The 18,688-nt window shown below is 43.7% G+C and overlaps 1 protein-coding gene across 2 annotated transcripts in view; it reads left to right on the top strand.

The window, feature by feature from the left end:
- The window catches only part of LOC144592960 (activin receptor type-1-like), a 45,476-nt gene extending 27,253 nt beyond the window's left edge, over nucleotides 1-18,223 (top strand). For both annotated transcript variants that reach the window (XM_078398337.1, XM_078398338.1), the window contains exons 5-10: nucleotides 1,522-1,621; nucleotides 4,022-4,168; nucleotides 7,999-8,274; nucleotides 8,360-8,557; nucleotides 11,327-11,457; nucleotides 16,018-18,223. In XM_078398337.1, coding sequence (XP_078254463.1) covers nucleotides 1,522-1,621; nucleotides 4,022-4,168; nucleotides 7,999-8,274; nucleotides 8,360-8,557; nucleotides 11,327-11,457; nucleotides 16,018-16,152 — 987 coding nt within the window. In that variant the 3' untranslated portion in view covers nucleotides 16,153-18,223. The remainder of the gene's footprint in view (nucleotides 1-1,521; nucleotides 1,622-4,021; nucleotides 4,169-7,998; nucleotides 8,275-8,359; nucleotides 8,558-11,326; nucleotides 11,458-16,017) is intronic.
- Nucleotides 18,224-18,688: the final 465 nt, after the last annotated feature.

The raw sequence follows: 18,688 nt of genomic DNA, 5'->3' as shown, positions 1-18,688 counted from the left end.
GGGGGAAATTTTAGCATAATAAGCAAAGCAGGTGAAGTGGGGGAGAGAGAGAAATGTACAGAACAAAGGGGGAAAGGTAGTGAAGAACCAATCCCTTACTGCGTGGCGTATAAGTCAGACCCTTGATCCTATGCCTGACTAAAACTTAAGGGCTGGTTCGATTCTCCGGATGCTGGCTCAGGGTACTACTGACAATAGACAATAGGTGCATTCGGCCCTTCGAGCCAGCACCACCATTGGCCGTAATCATGGCTGATCATCCACAATCTGTACCTCGTTCCTGCCTTCTCCCCATATCCTCTGACTCCGCTATCATTAGGAGCTCTATCTAACTCTCTCTTGAAAGCATCCAGAGAATTGGCCTCCACTGCCTTCTGAGGCAGAGAGTTTCCACAGATTCACAACTCTGAGTGAAAAAGTTTGGCAAAATTCCCCATCAGAACGGGTGGTAACTGTTTCAATGCAGAATCTGCAACCCCAGATCTATTTGGATCCAGACACAATCTAAGCTTCAATAGTATTCTTCACATAATTCTGAAATTTACTTTGAATTGATTGCCAACACTAGGCTTGTATACACTGGAATTTAGAAGGATAAGAGGGGATCTTATCGAAACGTATAAGATTATTAAGGGGTTGGACACGTTAGAGGCAGGAAACATGTTCCCAATGTTGAGGGAGTCCAGAACCAGGGACCACAGTTTAAGAATAAGGGGTAGGCCATTTAGAACGGAGATGAGGAAAAACTTTTTCAGTCAGAGAGTTGTAAATCTGTGGAATTCTCTGCCTCAGAAGGCAGTGGAGGCCAATTCTCTGAATGCATTCAAGAGAGAACTAGATAGAGCTCTTAAGGATAGCGGAGTCAGGGGGTATGGGGAGAAGGCAGGAACGGGGTACTGATTGAGAATGATCAGCCATGATCACATTGAATGGTGGTGCAGGCTCGAAGGGCCGAATGGCCCACTCCTGCACCTATTGTCTATTAAAAGAAAGAGTAGCAGTCAAATCTAGACCTTCTTAATCACACTATTTTCCACCGTTCATGTTCTTCTTTCCTCGGCTTCTGTCTTGTCTTTCATAACGTTACCTTATGCAAGCAAAAGCATTCTAAGTATATAAATTAGTAGTGAGTGCAGCCAAGCTATGTGGTAATTAGCCACTTTTGATTTGACAATGGATATCTATGTTCATGTAAAGGTTATGTATAATTCCCCTAAAATGGGGAGAATATTTATAACAAAAGATAGCAACAATGTGAGGGCAGAAATCTGAGATTTGTTGGATTGGTGGAGGTGACGTAAACGAGGAGCGAGCTCAAAGTGAGGTTGGAATATTAAAATGCAAACTACATCTTAAAGATTATAGTGGAATGGCATTATTCAGAACATGCATATTGCTATTCAGTATTTAACAATGCAGTTAATCTGTGGTTAACTTGGGCCTAACTTTTCATTTCTCAGACGCTCTAATTTTACCTGTATAATAGTTTGTATATTAATGTTTAATATTCTCCATCCTTAGGATTTGCTTGACCACTCTTGTACATCAGGTAGTGGATCGGGGTTGCCATTTCTGGTTCAACGCACGGTTGCCAGGCAGATTACCTTGATGGAATGTGTGGGTACGTAAGATAACTCAAAATGTCAGCCACATTTGATCAAAGCTATCAAATAACCATTTCAGTTTGTTTATTAGGATTCGCCGTCATCAAAATAGCTGGGTGCATTTTTCATTTGGAGAGTACCAGCGATGTGCCTCCCCTTTGTCCGATTGATTTGGTTGTCAATTTTAACAACTTGGGCATTTGACGAGTCAAGTATTTTAGTTTAGTTCAGTTTAGAGATACAGCACGGAAACAGGCCTTTCGGCCCACCGGGTCCGCGCCGCCCAGCGATCCCCGTACATTAACACTATCCCCAGGGACAATTTTTACATTTGCCCAGCCAATTAACCTACAAACCGGTACATCTTTGTAGGGTGGGAGGAACCCGGAGAAAACCCACTCAGGTCACGGGGAGAACGTACAAACTCCATACAGACAGCACCCGTAGTCGGGATTGAACCTGGGTCTCCGGCGCTGCATTCGCTGTAAGGCAGCAACTCTACCGCTGCGCCACCGTGACCGCCTATTTACTTAAGCCATTGCTTCTGAACTGGGTTGTGTAAGCATGAAGCCTGAAGGAATAGTGAGAAAATAATTTAAAATTTAGCAACATTTAGAGAAAATTAATTAGGTTTAAAAATCCAGGACTGGATGAAATAAACATTTCTTTAAAAAATACATTGATAATTTGTCCTTCATATTTTAGTTGTGAGGGTTTAAAATTTACAGTTTAGATTAAATGATTGCAACTTTACTCAACTTGTACTCAAGTTGTACGAAACTTGTACTCAGGCCAGGCACACGGCTTGAATGTTTGCATAAATGTTTGATTTTAGTTTAGTATATATATGCCAGCTTCCAAGAGATGCTTTGGCTGTGGAAGCATCCAAAAAAGATTGTGTTGGAAAGGTAATGTAAGAAAATAACTGCAGATGCTGGTACAAATCGAAGGTATTTATTCACAAAATGCTGGAGTAACTCAGCGGGTCAAGCAGCATCTCAGGAGAGAAGGAATGGGTGACGTTTCGGGTCGAGACCTACATAAACAGCTTTTGGCATGTTGTTCATTGGAAAATCAAATCTTGCAATGCAGACAGTTGACGAAAAGTGCCAGGCTTCATTGCTCCAGCATGGGTCTTGTGGGCAGAAGCAGTGAACTGCAAATGTTTTCTCAAAAGATTAATAAAGCTAGAAGTGTAAATATTTTAACAACCTACTTACTTAGGAATTAAAACCAAAGTCTGAAAATGAATAAAGGCGTTGTTTAAATCTTTTCCTCCGTGCCCACATAGCATGTATCCTGGCAGGGCTTGGCTATCGGCAAACACAGCAAAAACAGGTAAAAAGGCTTCAGTACATCATCGACATGGACTACACCAGTTATCCAATGGTGTGCTGGTGATCTGCAAAGTATTTCCTGGAACGTTGCTTAATGTAACACAGGAAAAATGTTCCCAATGTTGGGGGGAGTCCAGAACCAGGGGCCACAGTCTACGAATAAAGGGGAGGCCATTTAAAACTGAGGTGAGAAGGAACCTTTTCACCCAGAGAGTTGTGAATTTGTGGAATTCTCTGCCACAGAGGGCAGTGGAGGCCAATTCACTGGATGGATTTAAAAGAGAGTTAAATAGAGTTCTAGGGGCTAGCGGAATCAAGGGATATGGGGAGAAGGCAGGCACGGGTTACTGATTGTGGATGATCAGCCATGATCACAATGCTGGCTCGAAGGGCCAAATCGCCTCCTCCTGCACCTATTTTTCTATGTTTCTACATTTTATAACCACTACTGTCAATCCTCTGCTATATGATGCAGCAAATGAAAGTTCAGTCTAGTGAGATCAGACTCGATTTCAGTACAATCCCCGATTAAGTACAGAATGCATGGAAAGAGCCCACTGAGACTGTATGCAAGAGTCGTCGGGTTTTGGCGCCATTTTCAAAGTCCCAACTGCAGCTGGCCAGAAAGGCCCGTTGCAGCCGTCGCCATGGACCAGATCATCCGGCAAACTCGTCCCCCTCTCCTCGCCGAGCCACTCTCAGCCTTCGTGCCCCAGGAGGGCACGGACGCCAAGACCCTGGTCCTCCTGACTGACCCTTTGTTCTCACGCCCATCGCCAGCTGCCTCTACCCTTCTCTCCGATTGCCAGTCCTTGGGGCACAATGCTCCCACTCAAGGCGGGTTCTGTGATTCGTGGCGGGCGGGCGGGCGAGCCATGCCCGGTGCTGGAGCGTGGGTGCGGCCCGTGTGGTGTGATTAATCCATCCGAAGGTTGTGAGGGATCGGGGTGTCGGGATTGAAAGTGGTTCCCATCAATTCTTTTCGTTCAGATTCCACTTTAATTGAGCTTAGATTTCTAGAATCAGTGAACAAAATTAAAAGTTTTTTTAACCCTGTCTTCCTCCACCCTTCTGAAACAGGAAAGGGGCGTTATGGAGAAGTTTGGAGAGGCCAGTGGCAAGGTGAAAGCGTTGCTGTAAAAATCTTCTCATCTCGAGATGAGAAATCCTGGTTTAGAGAGACTGAAATTTATAATACGGTTCTTCTTCGCCATGAGAACATATTGGGTGAGAAATAATTTACATCCACCATTATAAATTCAAAGTATTTGCTTTATGTTATTGTACCTTGCAAAATACTGTAAAACATGTTGGTTAGCAAGTACAATTGAAATGGCGAAGCCATTTTGTATAATTCAGGTAAAAAATATGTCTACATACCCACTCACTACCTTGTAAAACAGTGCTTTAAAATCGGTTTTCTTTACTAAAAATCTGGAAGTTTTGGGTAGACTGATGGGACTGAAGGCTGATAAATCCCCAGGGCCTGATGGTCTGCATCCCAGGGTACTTAAGGAGGTGGCTCTAGAAATAGTGGAAGCATTGGAGATCATTTTTCAATGTTCTATAGATTCAGGATCAGTTCCTGTGGATTGTAGGATAGCAAATGTTATCCCACTTTTTAAGAAAGGAGGGAGAGAGAAAACGGGTAATTAGTCTGACATCAGTGGTGGGGAAGATGCTGGAGTCAATTATAAAAGACGAAATTGCTGAGCATTTGGATAGCGGTAACAGGATCGTTCCGAGTCAGCATGGATTTACGAAGGGGAAATCATGCTTGACAAATCTACTGGAATTTTTTGAGGATGTAACTAGGAAAATTGACAGGGGAGAGTCGGTGGATGTGGTGTACCTCGACTTTCAGAAAGCCTTCGACAAGGTCCCACATAGGAGATTAGTGGGCAAAATTAGAGCACATGGTATTGGGGGTAGGGTACTGACATGGATAGAAAATTGGTTGACAGACAGAAAGCAAAGAGTGGGGATAAATGGGTCCCTTTCGGAATGGCAGGCATTGACCAGTGGGGTACCGCAAGGTTCGGTGCTGGGACCCCAGCTATTTACGATATACATTAATGACTTAGATGAAGGAATTAAAAGTACCATTAGCAAATTTGCAGATGATACTAAGCTGGGGGGTAGTGTGAATTGTGAGGAAGATGCAATAAGGCTGCAGGGTGACTTGGACAGGTTGTGTGAGTGGGCGGATACATGGCAGATGCAGTTTAATGTAGATAAGTGTGAGGTTATTCACTTTGGAAGTAAGAATAGAAAGGCAGATTATTATCTGAATGGTGTCAAGTTAGGAAGAGGGGATGTTCAACGAGATCTGGGTGTCCTAGTGCACCAGTCACTGAAAGGAAGCATGCAGGTACAACAGGCAGTGAAGAAAGCCAATGGAATGTTGGCCTTCATAACAAGAGGAGTTGAGTATAGGAGCAAAGAGGTCCTTCTACAGTTGTACCGGGCCCTGGTGAGACCGCACCTGGAGTACTGTGTGCAGTTTTGGTCTCCAAATTTGAGGAAGGATATTCTTGCTATTGAGGGCATGCAGCGTAGGTTTACCAGGTTAATTCCCGGAATGGCGGGACTGTCATACGTTGAAAGACTGGAGCGGCTAGGCTTGTATCCACTGGAATTTAGAAGGATGAGGGGGGATCTTATTGAAACATATAAGATAATTAGGGGGTTGGACACGTTAGAGGCAGGAAACATGTTCCCAATGTTGGGGGAGTCCAGAACAAGGGGCCACCGTTTAAGAATAAGGGGTAGGCCATTTAGAACGGAGATGAGGAAGAACTTTTTCAGTCAGAGAGTGGTGAAGGTGTGGAATTCTCTGCCTCAGAAGGCAGTGGAGGCCAGTTCGTTGGATGCTTTCAAGAGAGAGCTGGATAGAGCTCTTAAGGATAGCGGAGTGAGGGGGTATGGGGAGAAGGCAGGAACGGGGTACTGATTGAGAGTGATCAGCCATGATCGCATTGAATGGCGGTGCTGGCTCGAAGGGCTGAATGGCCTACTCCTGCACCTATTGTCTATTGTCTAAATGGCATATCTGGATAAAACTTGCAGCATGTGGAAATTTCTGAATTGGGTAAGTGCCCCCGTGTAAGTTAGACATTTAAGCTATGTTAAAAATCATCACAAAATAGTAGAAATCAAAGGGTTTCTCATTCACAAAAACACTGAATTGACAAAAAGGAGAAGATAATTCTGCAACTTCAGAGACCGATGCCAGTTATCACTAGGTATTTATTTCACAAAATGTTGGAGTAACTCAGCAGGTCAGGCAGCATCTCAGGAGAGAAGGAATGGTTGACGTTTCGGGTCGAGACCCTTCTTCAGACTGAGGTCAGGTGGGCGGGACAAAGGAAGGATATAGGTGGAGACAGGAAGATAGAGGGAGAACTGGGAAGGTGGAGGGGACGAGAGGGACAGAGGAACTATCTAAAGTTGGAGAAGTCAATGTTCATACTGCTGGGCTGCAAGCTGCCAAGCGAAATATGAGGTGCTGTTCCTCCAATTTCCGTTGGGCCTCACTATGGCACTGGAGGAGGCCCATGACAGAAAGGTCAGACTGGGAGTGGGAGGGGTAGTTGAAGTGCTCAGCCACAGGGAGATCACGTTCGTTGAGGCGGACTGAGCGAAGGTGTTGAGCAAAACAATCGCCAAGCCTGCGTTTGGTTTCGCCGATGTAAATAAGTTGACATCTAGAGCAGCGGATACAATAGATGAGGTTGGAGGAATAGTGAGGCCCACCAGAAATTGGAGGAACAGCACCTCGTATTTTGCTTGGGCAGCTTGGAGCAACTGTAAATATCGATATAAGACCTGCTGGATATGATATTCACACAACCGTGAGCTCGCCTTGTCTATATTCCATGCACAAATCGGGAGAAATTTCGCTGTACACCCTTCCCTACCATACCATCAAACCACCCAATATTGTAGAGTTTCTGTTTAGTTTTATTGTCACATGTACCTTGGTACGGTGAAAAGCTCTTTTGTTGTGTGTTAGTGAAAAGATTATACATGATTACAATCAAGCCATTTACGGCGTATCTGCTCAAATGCAAATGACATCCGACCACAATGGATTTTGTTTGTCACAGTAATGCTTCCAATGCAGATAAATTCATTGATTTCTTGGTTCTTGGTCCTCCAAAATATTCCAAAAGGAATTTAAACTAATGTTTTTGCTATTGAGGGCATGCAGCGTAGGTTTACCAGGTTAATTCCCGGAATGGCGGGACTGTCATACGTTGAAAGACTGGAGCGGCTAGGCTTGTACACACTGGAATTTAGAAGGATGAGAGGGGATCTTATCGAAACATATAAGATTATTAAGGGGTTGGACACGTTAGAGGCAGGAAACATGTTCCCAATGTTGGGGAGTCCAGAACCAGGGGCCACAGTTTAAGAATAAGGGGTAGGCCATTTAGAACTGAGATGAGGAAAAACTTTTTCAGTCAGAGAGTTGTGAATCTGTGGAATTCACCTCCTCAGAAGGCAGTGGAGGCCAATTCTCTGAATGCATTCAAGAGAGAGCTAGATAGAGCTCTTAAGGATAGCGGAGTCAGGGTGTATGGGGAGAAGGCAGGAACAGGGTACTGATTGAGAATGATCAGCCATGATCACATTGAATGGTTGTGCTGGCTCGAAGGGCCGAATGGCCTACTCCTGCACCTATTGTCTATTGTTTTCAGAATTATGGTTTAAGTTAGGATGGTCGTTTCAAAAATGGTAGACAATATTTAAAAGGTAGGTGTAAGAAATGGTGGGAAGCTAAGAAATAATTGGGAATGATGAGATTGTATTGGAAAGGTTCAATTAATCATCACACTCTAACTAAGGAGGGATGGGAAGATTTTTTTAAAGGAATAAAATGTGGCTGTGTGGTAATTTAGCAGCAGGTGGGGTTGGTACAGCAGCCTCAGGTATTTTCCAGGAGTCCATCTACTTTTTATATCTGTAGATTGTCTCTTTATGCTTGAATTTCTTTCTTTGGATCTTGTTTAACGTCCTTATTATTGATTTTAGCCCTTTTGATTCTCTTTAAGGTTTCATTGCTTCAGATATGACCTCCAGGAATTCTAGCACCCAGCTGTGGCTTATCACTCATTATCATGAAAATGGTTCACTCTACGACTATTTACAACGTAACACCGTGGATACTGTAGTCTGTCTGAATTTTGCCTTATCTATAGCCAACGGCCTGGTGCACCTCCACAACGAAATTTTTGGAACTGAGGGGAAGCCTGCAATTGCTCACAGAGATTTGAAAAGCAAAAATATCTTAGTAAAAAAGAACTTGCATTGTTGCATTGCTGATCTAGGTGAGTTCATTAAGGTCCAACATTGTCAATTCCTTTGAAGGACTCTAAATGGCAGTGACTGTGTTAATAATGTCTCTCTTTGTAGGGTTGGCCGTGATGCATTCACAGACGAACAATCAATTAGACGTCGGAAATAATCCTAAAGTGGGCACGAAACGTTATATGGCACCGGAGGTACTGGAGGAGTCGATTCAGGTTGACTGCTTTGATGCCTACAAGCGTGTGGATATCTGGGCGTTCGGACTGGTCTTGTGGGAAGTGACTAGAAGAACCTTCAGCAATGGTAAGCATGACGATCCCACCTCTCTTTCGATTATTAGTCATCGCAATCAAATTGAACAGGGCGGCACGGTGGCGCAGCGGTAGAGTTGCTGCCTTACAGCGAATGCAGCGCCGGAGAATCAGGTTCGATCCTGACTACGGGTGCTGTCTGTATGGAGTTTGTACGTTCTCCCCATGACCTGCGTGGGTTTTCTCCGAGATCTTCGGTTTCCTCCCACATATTGAATGGCGGTGCACGCTCGAAGGGCAGAATGGCCTACTCCTGCACCTATTTTCTATGTTTCTATAACTTTAAGGTGAGACTAGACCAAGTGGACCCGTTGGTCCCAAACTCCTCCTGTCACCACTCCACCCCCCTTATCCTCCCTCCTCCCCCCCCCCTCCCTCCACCTCCCTCCCCCCCCCCCCCTCCCCCACTCCCTAGGAGATAGATTTAAACTTTAAAATGTGAATAACTTTAAAAATATAATGCCGATTTCAATGAAGCTTCTTCCATTAGCACCAAAGGGACAACAAAGGGGTGAGTAAGGTGGGCCTAAAATTGTCACGCTATCGTGTACCGTTCTGGCTGTAGTTCAGGAACAAACAAACAAACAAACGAGAGTTTTAGTGTATAGATTGGAAAGTTTAAAGGAGATGTGTGGTAAAGTTCTTTTACGCACAGTGTGGCAGGTGCCTGTAACCTGCTTCCAGCGGAGGTGGTGGTGTAAGCTGATAGAAAAGCAACATTTAAGAAGCACGAAGGCAGGCAGGGAATGAAGGGATATCGATGATGTGAAGGGATGTTAGATTAGTGTAATGTGGCATGGTTTGGATGGACATGGTGACTGAAGCTATACTGTCATTCTTCTGGTCAGCCTGAGTAAAAACGTTTGCTAAAATCTGATCTACACGTACAATAGACAATAGGTGCAGGAGGAGGCCATTCGGCCCTTCGAGCCAGCACCGCCATTCAATGTGATCATGGCTGATCATTCTCAATCAGTACCCCGTTCCTGCCCTCTCCCCATACCCCCTGACTCCGCTATCCTTAAGAGCTCTATCTAGCTCTCTCTTGAATGCATTCAGATAATTGGCCTCCACTGCCTTCTGAGGCAGAGAATTCCACAGATTCACAACTCTCTGACTGAAAAGGTTTTTCCTCATCTCAGTTCTAAATGGCCTACCCCTTATTCTTAAACTGTGGCCCCTTGTTCTGGACTCCCCCAACATTGGGAACATGTTTCCTGCCTCTAACGTGTCCAACCCCTTAATCTTATATGTTTCGATAAGATCCCCTCTCATCCTTCAGAAAACTAGGTTGATACAGCTGTGCTGTGCATGTGGAAAGCCTTCGTGAACGGATGTTACATCTATGTGTTTGCACACATATAGCACTTTCTGCATACTTTTGGGTTGTCCCAGTGTCTTTTGCAATGCGTTATTTTTGAAGTGTAAACACTATTGCAGCAGAGAAAGTAATCAGTTTGTCTGTTGGGAGCTACCTGAAAAACTCTGGAAAATAACAATGACGAGATGAGCTATTTTAGCAATGTTGGTTGAGCAATAAATATTGGCTGGGAAAGAAGAGAGGTAAAAGTACTCCATCAATTAGGTGTAGGAATCTTGAAGCCCTGTCCTTTTGATCGTTCTTATGCATTTTGTTTGAAGTCAGTAACCGAAATGCAAATGTCATTACACCCCAATATCAAAGCTCTATTGTAGCCTCGATGAGATGAGCTATGTCATTTAAGCGTGCAAATCAGCGTGGGATTATCTGCTTCGGTGGGATTATCTAGATCGGCTACTCAATAGTTGAAACCACTGTTGTTTTGGGGCACAATTATGGACATGTATCCCTGACCAAGGCCCAGGGATTCTCAGGCCCAGGCATTATAGACCCTTCGACCCTTCGAGCCTGTACGCACCGCCATTCAAGGTGATCATGGCTGATCATTCTCAATCAGTACCCGTTCCTGCCTTCTCCCCATACCCTCTGACTCCGCTATCCTTAAGAGCTCTATCTAGCTCTCTCTTGAATGCATTCAGATAATTGGCCTCCACTGCCTTCTGAGGCAGAGAATTCCACAGATTCACAACTCTCTGACTGAAAAGGTTTTTCCTTATCTCAGTTCTAAATGGCCTACCCCTTATTCTTAAACTGTGGCCCCTTGTTCTGGACTTCCCCCAACATTGGGAACATGTTTCCTGCCTCTAACGTGTCCAACCCCTTAATAATCTTATATGTTTCGATAAGATCGCCTCTCATCCTTCTAAATTCCAGTGTATACAAACCTAGTCGCTCCAGTCTTTCAACATACGACAGTCGCGCCATTCCAGGAATTAACCTAGTAAACCTACGCTGCACGCCCTCAATAGCATTCAAACAATCAACTTAATTGTGACACGGTGGCACAGCGGTAGAGTTGCTGCCTTGCAGCGCTAGAGTCCCGGGTTCTATCCTGGTCATTGGTGCTTGTCTGTACGGTGTTTGTACGTTCTCGTGATCTGCATGGGTTTTCTCCAGGATCTTGCGTTTTCAAAGACTCGCAGGTTGTAGGTTGCTTGGCTTGTGAATTGCCCCTAGTGTGTGTCGGATAGTGTTGGTGTGCAGGGTTCGCTGGTCGGTCGGTCGGTCGGTGCTGACTCGGTGGCCCACAGGTCCTGTTCCCATGCTGTGTCGCGAAACGAAACTAAAATCCTTTGTAGATTGTCAGGTTTATTTTGGATAATCTTGCATTGTGAAATCTAAATTTAATTTGCTTCAGAGTTCAACTTCTTTCTTTTGCAGGGATTGCAGAGGAATATAAACCCCCATTTTATGATCTGGTGCCGAATGACCCTAGCTTTGAAGATATGCGGAAAATTGTGTGTGTGGAACAGCAAAGACCAAATATTCCGAACAGATGGTTCTCTGACCCTGTGAGTTCAATACTCTTTGTTTTGAATAATGATTCAATTCACCATTTTGTTTCAGGGGATTTCATCATATTCTATTTGCTAAGTATTGCAATCATATACACCAATCAAGCAAAACATTATGACCACTGACAGGCGAAGTGAATAACATTGATTATCTTGTTACAATGGCACCTGTCAAGGGGTGGGATATATTAGGCAGCAAGTGAACAGTCAGTTCTTGAAGTTGATGTGTTGGATGCAGGAGAAATGGGCAGGAGTAAAGACCTGAGCGACTTCGACAAGGGTCAAATTGTTATGGCCAGACGACTGGGTCAGAGCATCTCTGAAACGGCAAGGCTTGTGGGGTGCTCCCAGTCAGCGGTGGTGAGTACCGACCGACAGTGGTCCGAGGAGGGACAAACCACAAACCGGCAACAGACAGGGTGTTGGGCGCCCAAGGCTCATCGATGCGCGAGGGCAACGAAGGCTATCCCATCTGGTCCGAACCGACTGTTGGAAGACGACAAGCTGGAGGAGGGAGTGTGATGCTCTGGGCAATGTTCTGCTGGGAAACCCTGAGTCCGGCCATTCATGCGGACGTCAATTTGACACGTGTCACCTACCTAAACATCGTTGCAGACCAGGTACACCCCTTCATGGCAATGATATTCCCTGATGGCAGCGGCCTCTTTCAGCAGGATAATGCGCCCTGCCACACTGCACACATTGTTGGGGAATGGTTTGAGGAACACGATGAACTGTTCACGGTGTTGCCCTGGGCTCCAAATTCTCCAGATCACAATCCGATTGACCATCTGTGGGATGTGCTGGATCGACAAGCCCGATTCACGGCGGCTCCACCTCACAACTTACAGGACTTGAAGGATCTGCTGCTAATGTTTTGGTGCCAAATACCACAGGACACTTTCAGGGGTCTTGTAGAGTCCATGCCTCTGCGGGTCGGCGCTGTTTTGGCTGCACACAGAGGACCAGCAGCATATTAGGCAGGCGGTCATAATGTTTTTGCTGATCGCTGTACATGTACTTAAGTTTTTCTATTCCCACTCATTCTCACAATCTGTTCTTTTCCATTGTACGCTTTTGTATCTTCATCCATTGAATGTCACTGAAAGCCAAATGTCACTTCTTTCCAACTCTTCCAAGCTGCCTGACAGTATTGTCAGTTTCTGCTGCTAACCCAAAGAATCAATCCTGTGTCTAAACATCACAGGTGCAAGTGCATAAAAAGCACATGGAGCCTGGCATCCTGGAAACTATTTGGATTGAACCAAACAAGAGCAGTTCTAAAGGATTTGGCTGCCAGTGATTTCTAAATATTTAATTGGTCTGCAGATGAAACCACAAAAAATGTTAGACGGCGGAGTTAAAACAGCCAATATGACCATCTTACGTATTTTGGATTAACGCCATCAATTATGTAGTAAAAATGTAAGAGATCCCAGACAATGTAGGCCTTTCAAGAGTGTTCCACCAGTCAGATATTTTCTTTCTGCTGTCCTCTGATTCCCTTCAAATTGAAAGAGATATCATTTGTATTTTGATTATCCCAACCATTTAGACAATAGACAATAGGTGCAGGAGGAGGCCATTCGGCCCTTCGAGCCAGCACTGCCATTCAATGTGATCATGGCTGATCATTCTCAATCAGTACCCCGTTCCTGCCTTCTCCCCATACCCCCTGACTCTGCTATCCTTAAGAGCTCTATCTAGCTCTCTCTTGAATGCATTCAGAGAATTGGCCTCCACTGCCTTCTGAGGCAGAGAATTCCACAGATTCACAACTCTCTGACTGAAAAGGTTTTTCCTCATCTCAGTTCTAAATGGCCTCAGTTCTTAAACTGTGGCCCCTTGTTCTGGACTCCCCCAACATTGGGAACATGTTTCCTGCCTCTATCGTGTCCAACCCCTTAATAATCTTATACATTTCGATAAGATCTCCTCTCATCCTTCTAAATTCCAGTGTATACAAGCCTAGTCGCTCCAGTCTTTCAACATATGACAGTCCCGCCATTCCGGGAATTAACCTAGTAAACCTACGCCGCACGCCCTCAATAGCAAGAATATCCTTCCTCAAATTTGGAGACCAAAACTGCACACAGTACTCCAGGTGCGGTCTCACTAGGGCCCTGTACAACTGCAGAAGGACCTCTTTGCTCCTATACTCAACTCCTCTTGTTATGAAGGCCAACATTCTATTGGCTTTCTTCACTGCCTGCTGTACCTGCATGCTTCCCTTCAGTGACTGAGATTTTGGCACCCTGAGATTTATAACTGTTTAAATGAAGAGATTTTTGATCACAGTCCTAAATTTCTTGCCTTTCCCCACTTAAAATACTTTTTTATTGGTGTTCCTCATTGTACCATGTGGCAAGAAATGTTTTACATCTCTCAGATGCCCTTCAGACCTGATATCCTTTCCTAGTTGGAACATTCCTGCTCTTTGGGCTCACATGTGAATGTTTTGCCCGTTCTGTTTTGTTCTTTCATTTATTTCAAGCATTTTTCTTTTTTGTCCTTTAATGATTCCACAAACGATAAATTCCTCCTTTAATGATTCCGCCAACAATAAGTTCAAAATGTATCAATAGACAATAGACAATAGACGATAGGTGCAGGAGTAGGCCATTCAGCCCTTCGAGCCAGCACCGCCATTCAATGCGATCATGGCTGATCACTCTCAATCAGTACCCCGTTCCTGCCTTCTCCCCATACCCCCTCACTCCGCTATCCTTAAGAGCTCTATCCAGCTCTCTCTTGAAAGCATCTTGTGCTATCGTGTGGATCATTTGGAATTGGAAATAACCAAAAATCAGAAAATTGGCAAGAGAAGAATTGATGACCTAGACCAGAGGCAAGACTTAAATAAGTATGGTTTGAGGTGGTGAGTGTGAGCAGGGGTAAATAAAATCTCTAGCATCAGTGTGGTTGAGGGAAGGACATGCAAGGGGCTCTACTAATGTTGGAAGAGCAGATGGTACACGCAGACATTCATAGAAACATAGAAAACAGGTACAGGAGGAGGCCATTTGGCCCTTCGAGCCAGCACCGCCATTCATTGTGATCATGGCTGATCATCCACAATCAGTAACCCGTGCCTGCCTTCTCCCCATATCCCTTGATTCCACTAGCCCCCAGAGCTCTATCCAACTCTCTTTTAAATCCATCCAGTGAATTGGCCTCCACTGCCTTCTGTGATAGAGAATTCCACAAATTCACAACTCTCTGGGTGAAAAAGTTGCTTCTCACCTCAGTTTTAAATGGCCTCCCCTTTATTCTTAGACTGTGGCCCATGGTTCTGGGCTCCCCCAACATTGGGAACATTTTTCCTGCAGCTAGCTTGTCCAGTCCTTTTATAATTCTATACGTCTCTATAAGATCCCCTCTCATCCTTCTAAACTCCAGTCAATACAAGCCCAGTCTTTCCAATCTTTCCTCATATGACAGTCCCTCCATCCCAGGGATCAACCTCAGGCTAACAAAATCGGGCAGTCTTGCAGCAGGGATTTTGACATGTAAGTGTTGAGTGAGCAGGTGCTGACAAGGTCACTGGTGATTACTGAGCAAGGCGAGGAAAGCAGGGTATTGTGGTACTAACAGCGAGGGTGGAACTTGGGAACCATCCATTGAAGCAGTTATATCGTCACTAAGCCAGCCTGTTAGTGACTGTTTCAGTAGTAGAGCACATTTGTTACGAGCTAAGATCGGTGATGTTCAAATGGAAGTAATTTTATTGGTGGCGAACACTTGCTTGGATGCTCAGCTTCCGACTGAGATGCTGGGGAAATGCACCGTCTGTCTATGCTAAAGGGAGCAGACGGAAGGAAAAACTTTGGGACTGCTTGATTTAGCTGATGATTCACAAACAGTTACGGCTGGAGTCGAGTTGATGAAATGCTAAAGGATTGTGTCAGAGAACTGGAGCCAAGAAATCAGGAAAAAACACTACGTAAGAGAAAGCCAGGGGTGTACTGAGAGTGAGTTGTAGATTAGATTAAAGCATAGTTTGGATAGTCGGCCTGATCTGATGAGCTGACATGCAGTATGGATAGAAATTATTTGGAAACTGGTGGAAATTAGCCTGTCCGTTTTGCCTTTGCTGAAGAAATGGGAGCATTTTGTATCAAATGAGGTCTTGCACCTAATCTTTGCCAATATCACGATCACCGCGACTGAACAGAGCTAAAAATAGATGTAATAAAATAAACAATAGGTGCAGGAGGAGGCCATTCGGCCCTTCGAGCCAGCACCGCTTTTAACATTGGAATGGAAAGAAGAAACGCATGTTATTCCCATCTGCATAGCTTTTCTGGGGTTCCACTTGCCTTAATCAACTCTCCTGACTTCTTCCAAGTACTGAAGCTTGTGCCAAGCGCACACGCTGACGTTAGTATCTGTGACGCTGAGGTGACTTGGAAGTGTAAATTAAGATGCCCAGCACCACTGGGGCACGAGTCTTTTTGCAACTTCACAAGAGCATTGGTGTTCCAATGTGCAGAACAGGGAGACTGGATTTGAACTGAAAGCCTGCCTGCATTGTAACATTACCCATTTCTCTTTCAGACCCTGTCTGCTCTAGCCAAGCTGATGAAAGAATGCTGGTACCAAAATCCTTCTGCCCGGCTCACAGCATTACGTATCAAAAAGACTTTAGGGAAAATAAGCAATTCGTTAGAGAAAGTGAAAATGGACTGCTGAGGGGGGGAATTGACAGTCGACATTCATCACTGTCACCAAATGTACGAGATCTACCAGGGGCAGATCTCAAACTGTCCATTGTTCTGTTTTTACAGTTAAACATATGGCAGTGTCGGTGTCAGCTTGGGCACCATGGTTTTTTTGGCAGGTGAATCATTGTGTTGAACCAGGCCAATCACTCAACCATGGCTGTTCCTCTTGATGCAAGTAAAGTCAGAGAGTGGTCGCATATTCACTGGCCGCACTCTCATTTGAATTCTATTTGGAAGGGGATTTTTTGCACTAAATTTTTCTTTTTGCATTGCTGTACAATTATCAAGCAGGCTGCAATAGCCCTGACCTGTGTATTTATATTCAGTCTGTAAAATAGCATGCAGGTTTTCATTATGAATAGGCAAGACACAATGGCTTTGTTACAGGAAATACATGAACCATCTAATGGTTGTTGGATTATAATGTAAAACTACAGTGGTCCTTGTGTTTTAATGTGAAAGGAAGACAGATACACCAGCTAATAGTGGTGGTGCCTTGACCCTGGAGATGGTTGTTTAAGGTTAAGTTACAGAACACTTTCCACAGTGGTATGTGTATCATTTTAAAACTAATGTTTATGCAGATTGTGTGGTTTACCTTTGGTGCTGTATCCAAAATTTAAATTTATTTTTTATATTTTCATCATAGGAAGTAACATTGTCTTTTGAATTACAGTGGAATTTGTTCTAGTTCTCTCTTTTGTCTGGAAACACGCAGAGAGAGACTAGATTGGCCTCTGATTTTTTTTTTCTTTTCTCGTTAACTACAATTGAGAAGATTATGAATCGTCTTTATGTTAAGTGCTCAAATTATTTATCTTAATCATGGTCAAAACACTCCTGTAATTAGTCTTCCTGGAATAAAAATGGCCGTGTCAAGTAAAGGAAATTATTAATTTCCATCTTGTGCAAAGTGGCAAACACTAATAAGGATATTGTACAGGAAAGGTCGAAAATCTTCAAGCTAAATGGTGTTGGAAGATCAGGAAAGTAAACGCAGTTACTTAAAGGAAAAATGACAGTGATAGAACACTAATATGGTTTTTAATGTAAATGTATGCAGCCTGCTGTGTTGCCTTTTTGTTGTTGTGTATTTTAATTTGTGCATCGAGTCTCGCAAAGCACTCAACGTATCTGTAGTTTTAAGAGAAAGGGCTTTACTGGGTTATTTTATGTTAAAGCATTTGCATTAGGATAGAGCTTCATTTTATTTGGGACATTTGAAGTGCTTTACCATTTAGACAATAGGTGCAGGAGGAGGCCATTCGGCCCTTCGAGCCAGCACCGCCATTCAATGTGATCATGGCTGATCATTCTCAATCAGTACCCCGTTCCTGCCTTCTCCCCATACCCCCTGACTCCGCTATCCTTAAGAGCTCTATCCAGCTCTCTCTTGAATGCAATTTGGTGAATTGAGCAACAGATATCATTATTGCACTGTAATATCACCACTTAAGTGCGTTTGTTTTCAAAAAGCAATAATCGCATTTTAAAACCGAATATTCCTGCAATTTTGTGCACAGAGCATCATTGTCCATAGCTGCAGCCTAAATTAATGGCCCACACTGTTGCTTACAGTTTCCATTTAAAAAGTCACTTCTAAACAAAACAGTTAAGAGCAATATTAACTACTCTGTCACATTTCTTTAGTGCTGCATTATAAGATGCAACGACTTCAGTTCGAGTTTCAGTGTTCAGACATAGAAACATTATTTAAGCCTTAATTCTTAGGACTGGTGCAATTTTTTGTTAACTTTAAAAATACACCAATCTCAAAAGTTTTTTTCATTTAACTCAGAAATCATTAATAAAAATATGTCCTGTGTGTTATTCATTGTAGTCTTTGCTTACATTATTCGGCATTGATTTATTAACAGGATGCTGGAAGAGCACATTTTGGAATAATAAATGTATCATCATTAAAAGCCATTCTCCAATACTGTGAAATGTACAATTTCAAAGCTATTATTTACATTGGATAAAATATAATTTGTTCTCTGGCGCAAACATTAGATTACTTGTATGTTATTAACCAGCATAGTTTGCCTCGTGACACATTCCAAATAATCAATCAAGTGCCTGCTTTTTGGAGTAGTTTCACATAAAAGACTGCTGTGTAAATAGATGAAAGATGCTCCTACATCCAGGGACATGTCATCATCGAGGGAAACATTGACCAATGAAACAATATTGTGGTTATAGGAGCTGGTCTGATGTTGGATACACTGCAGTAGCTGCCTCTCCTTTTAGATTTCCCAAGAGAGTTCCACCTTCTACAAAGCAGACAGTCCACTTGTCTCGATGAGTATAGATTCAACAACTCATAGGTCAAAGCAACGTGCTTACGTTGGCACCAATCAACCATCTGCACCCTGGCTCCAGCGAGCAGCAGTTTTTAAAGAAATGTTGCATCAAATCCTAAAAGCTCACCACCAAGAATAAGGTGAATCCAATCCCCTCAGAATTTCCTTTCATTGTGACTCATTATCCTTAACATGGAAATA

This window comes from Rhinoraja longicauda, chromosome 4 (assembly GCF_053455715.1).
Source record: "Rhinoraja longicauda isolate Sanriku21f chromosome 4, sRhiLon1.1, whole genome shotgun sequence".
Classification (NCBI taxonomy): Eukaryota; Metazoa; Chordata; class Chondrichthyes; order Rajiformes; family Arhynchobatidae; genus Rhinoraja; species Rhinoraja longicauda.
The sequence above is the reverse complement of the archived record's forward strand: the minus strand, read 5'-3'. Positions and strand labels throughout refer to the sequence as shown.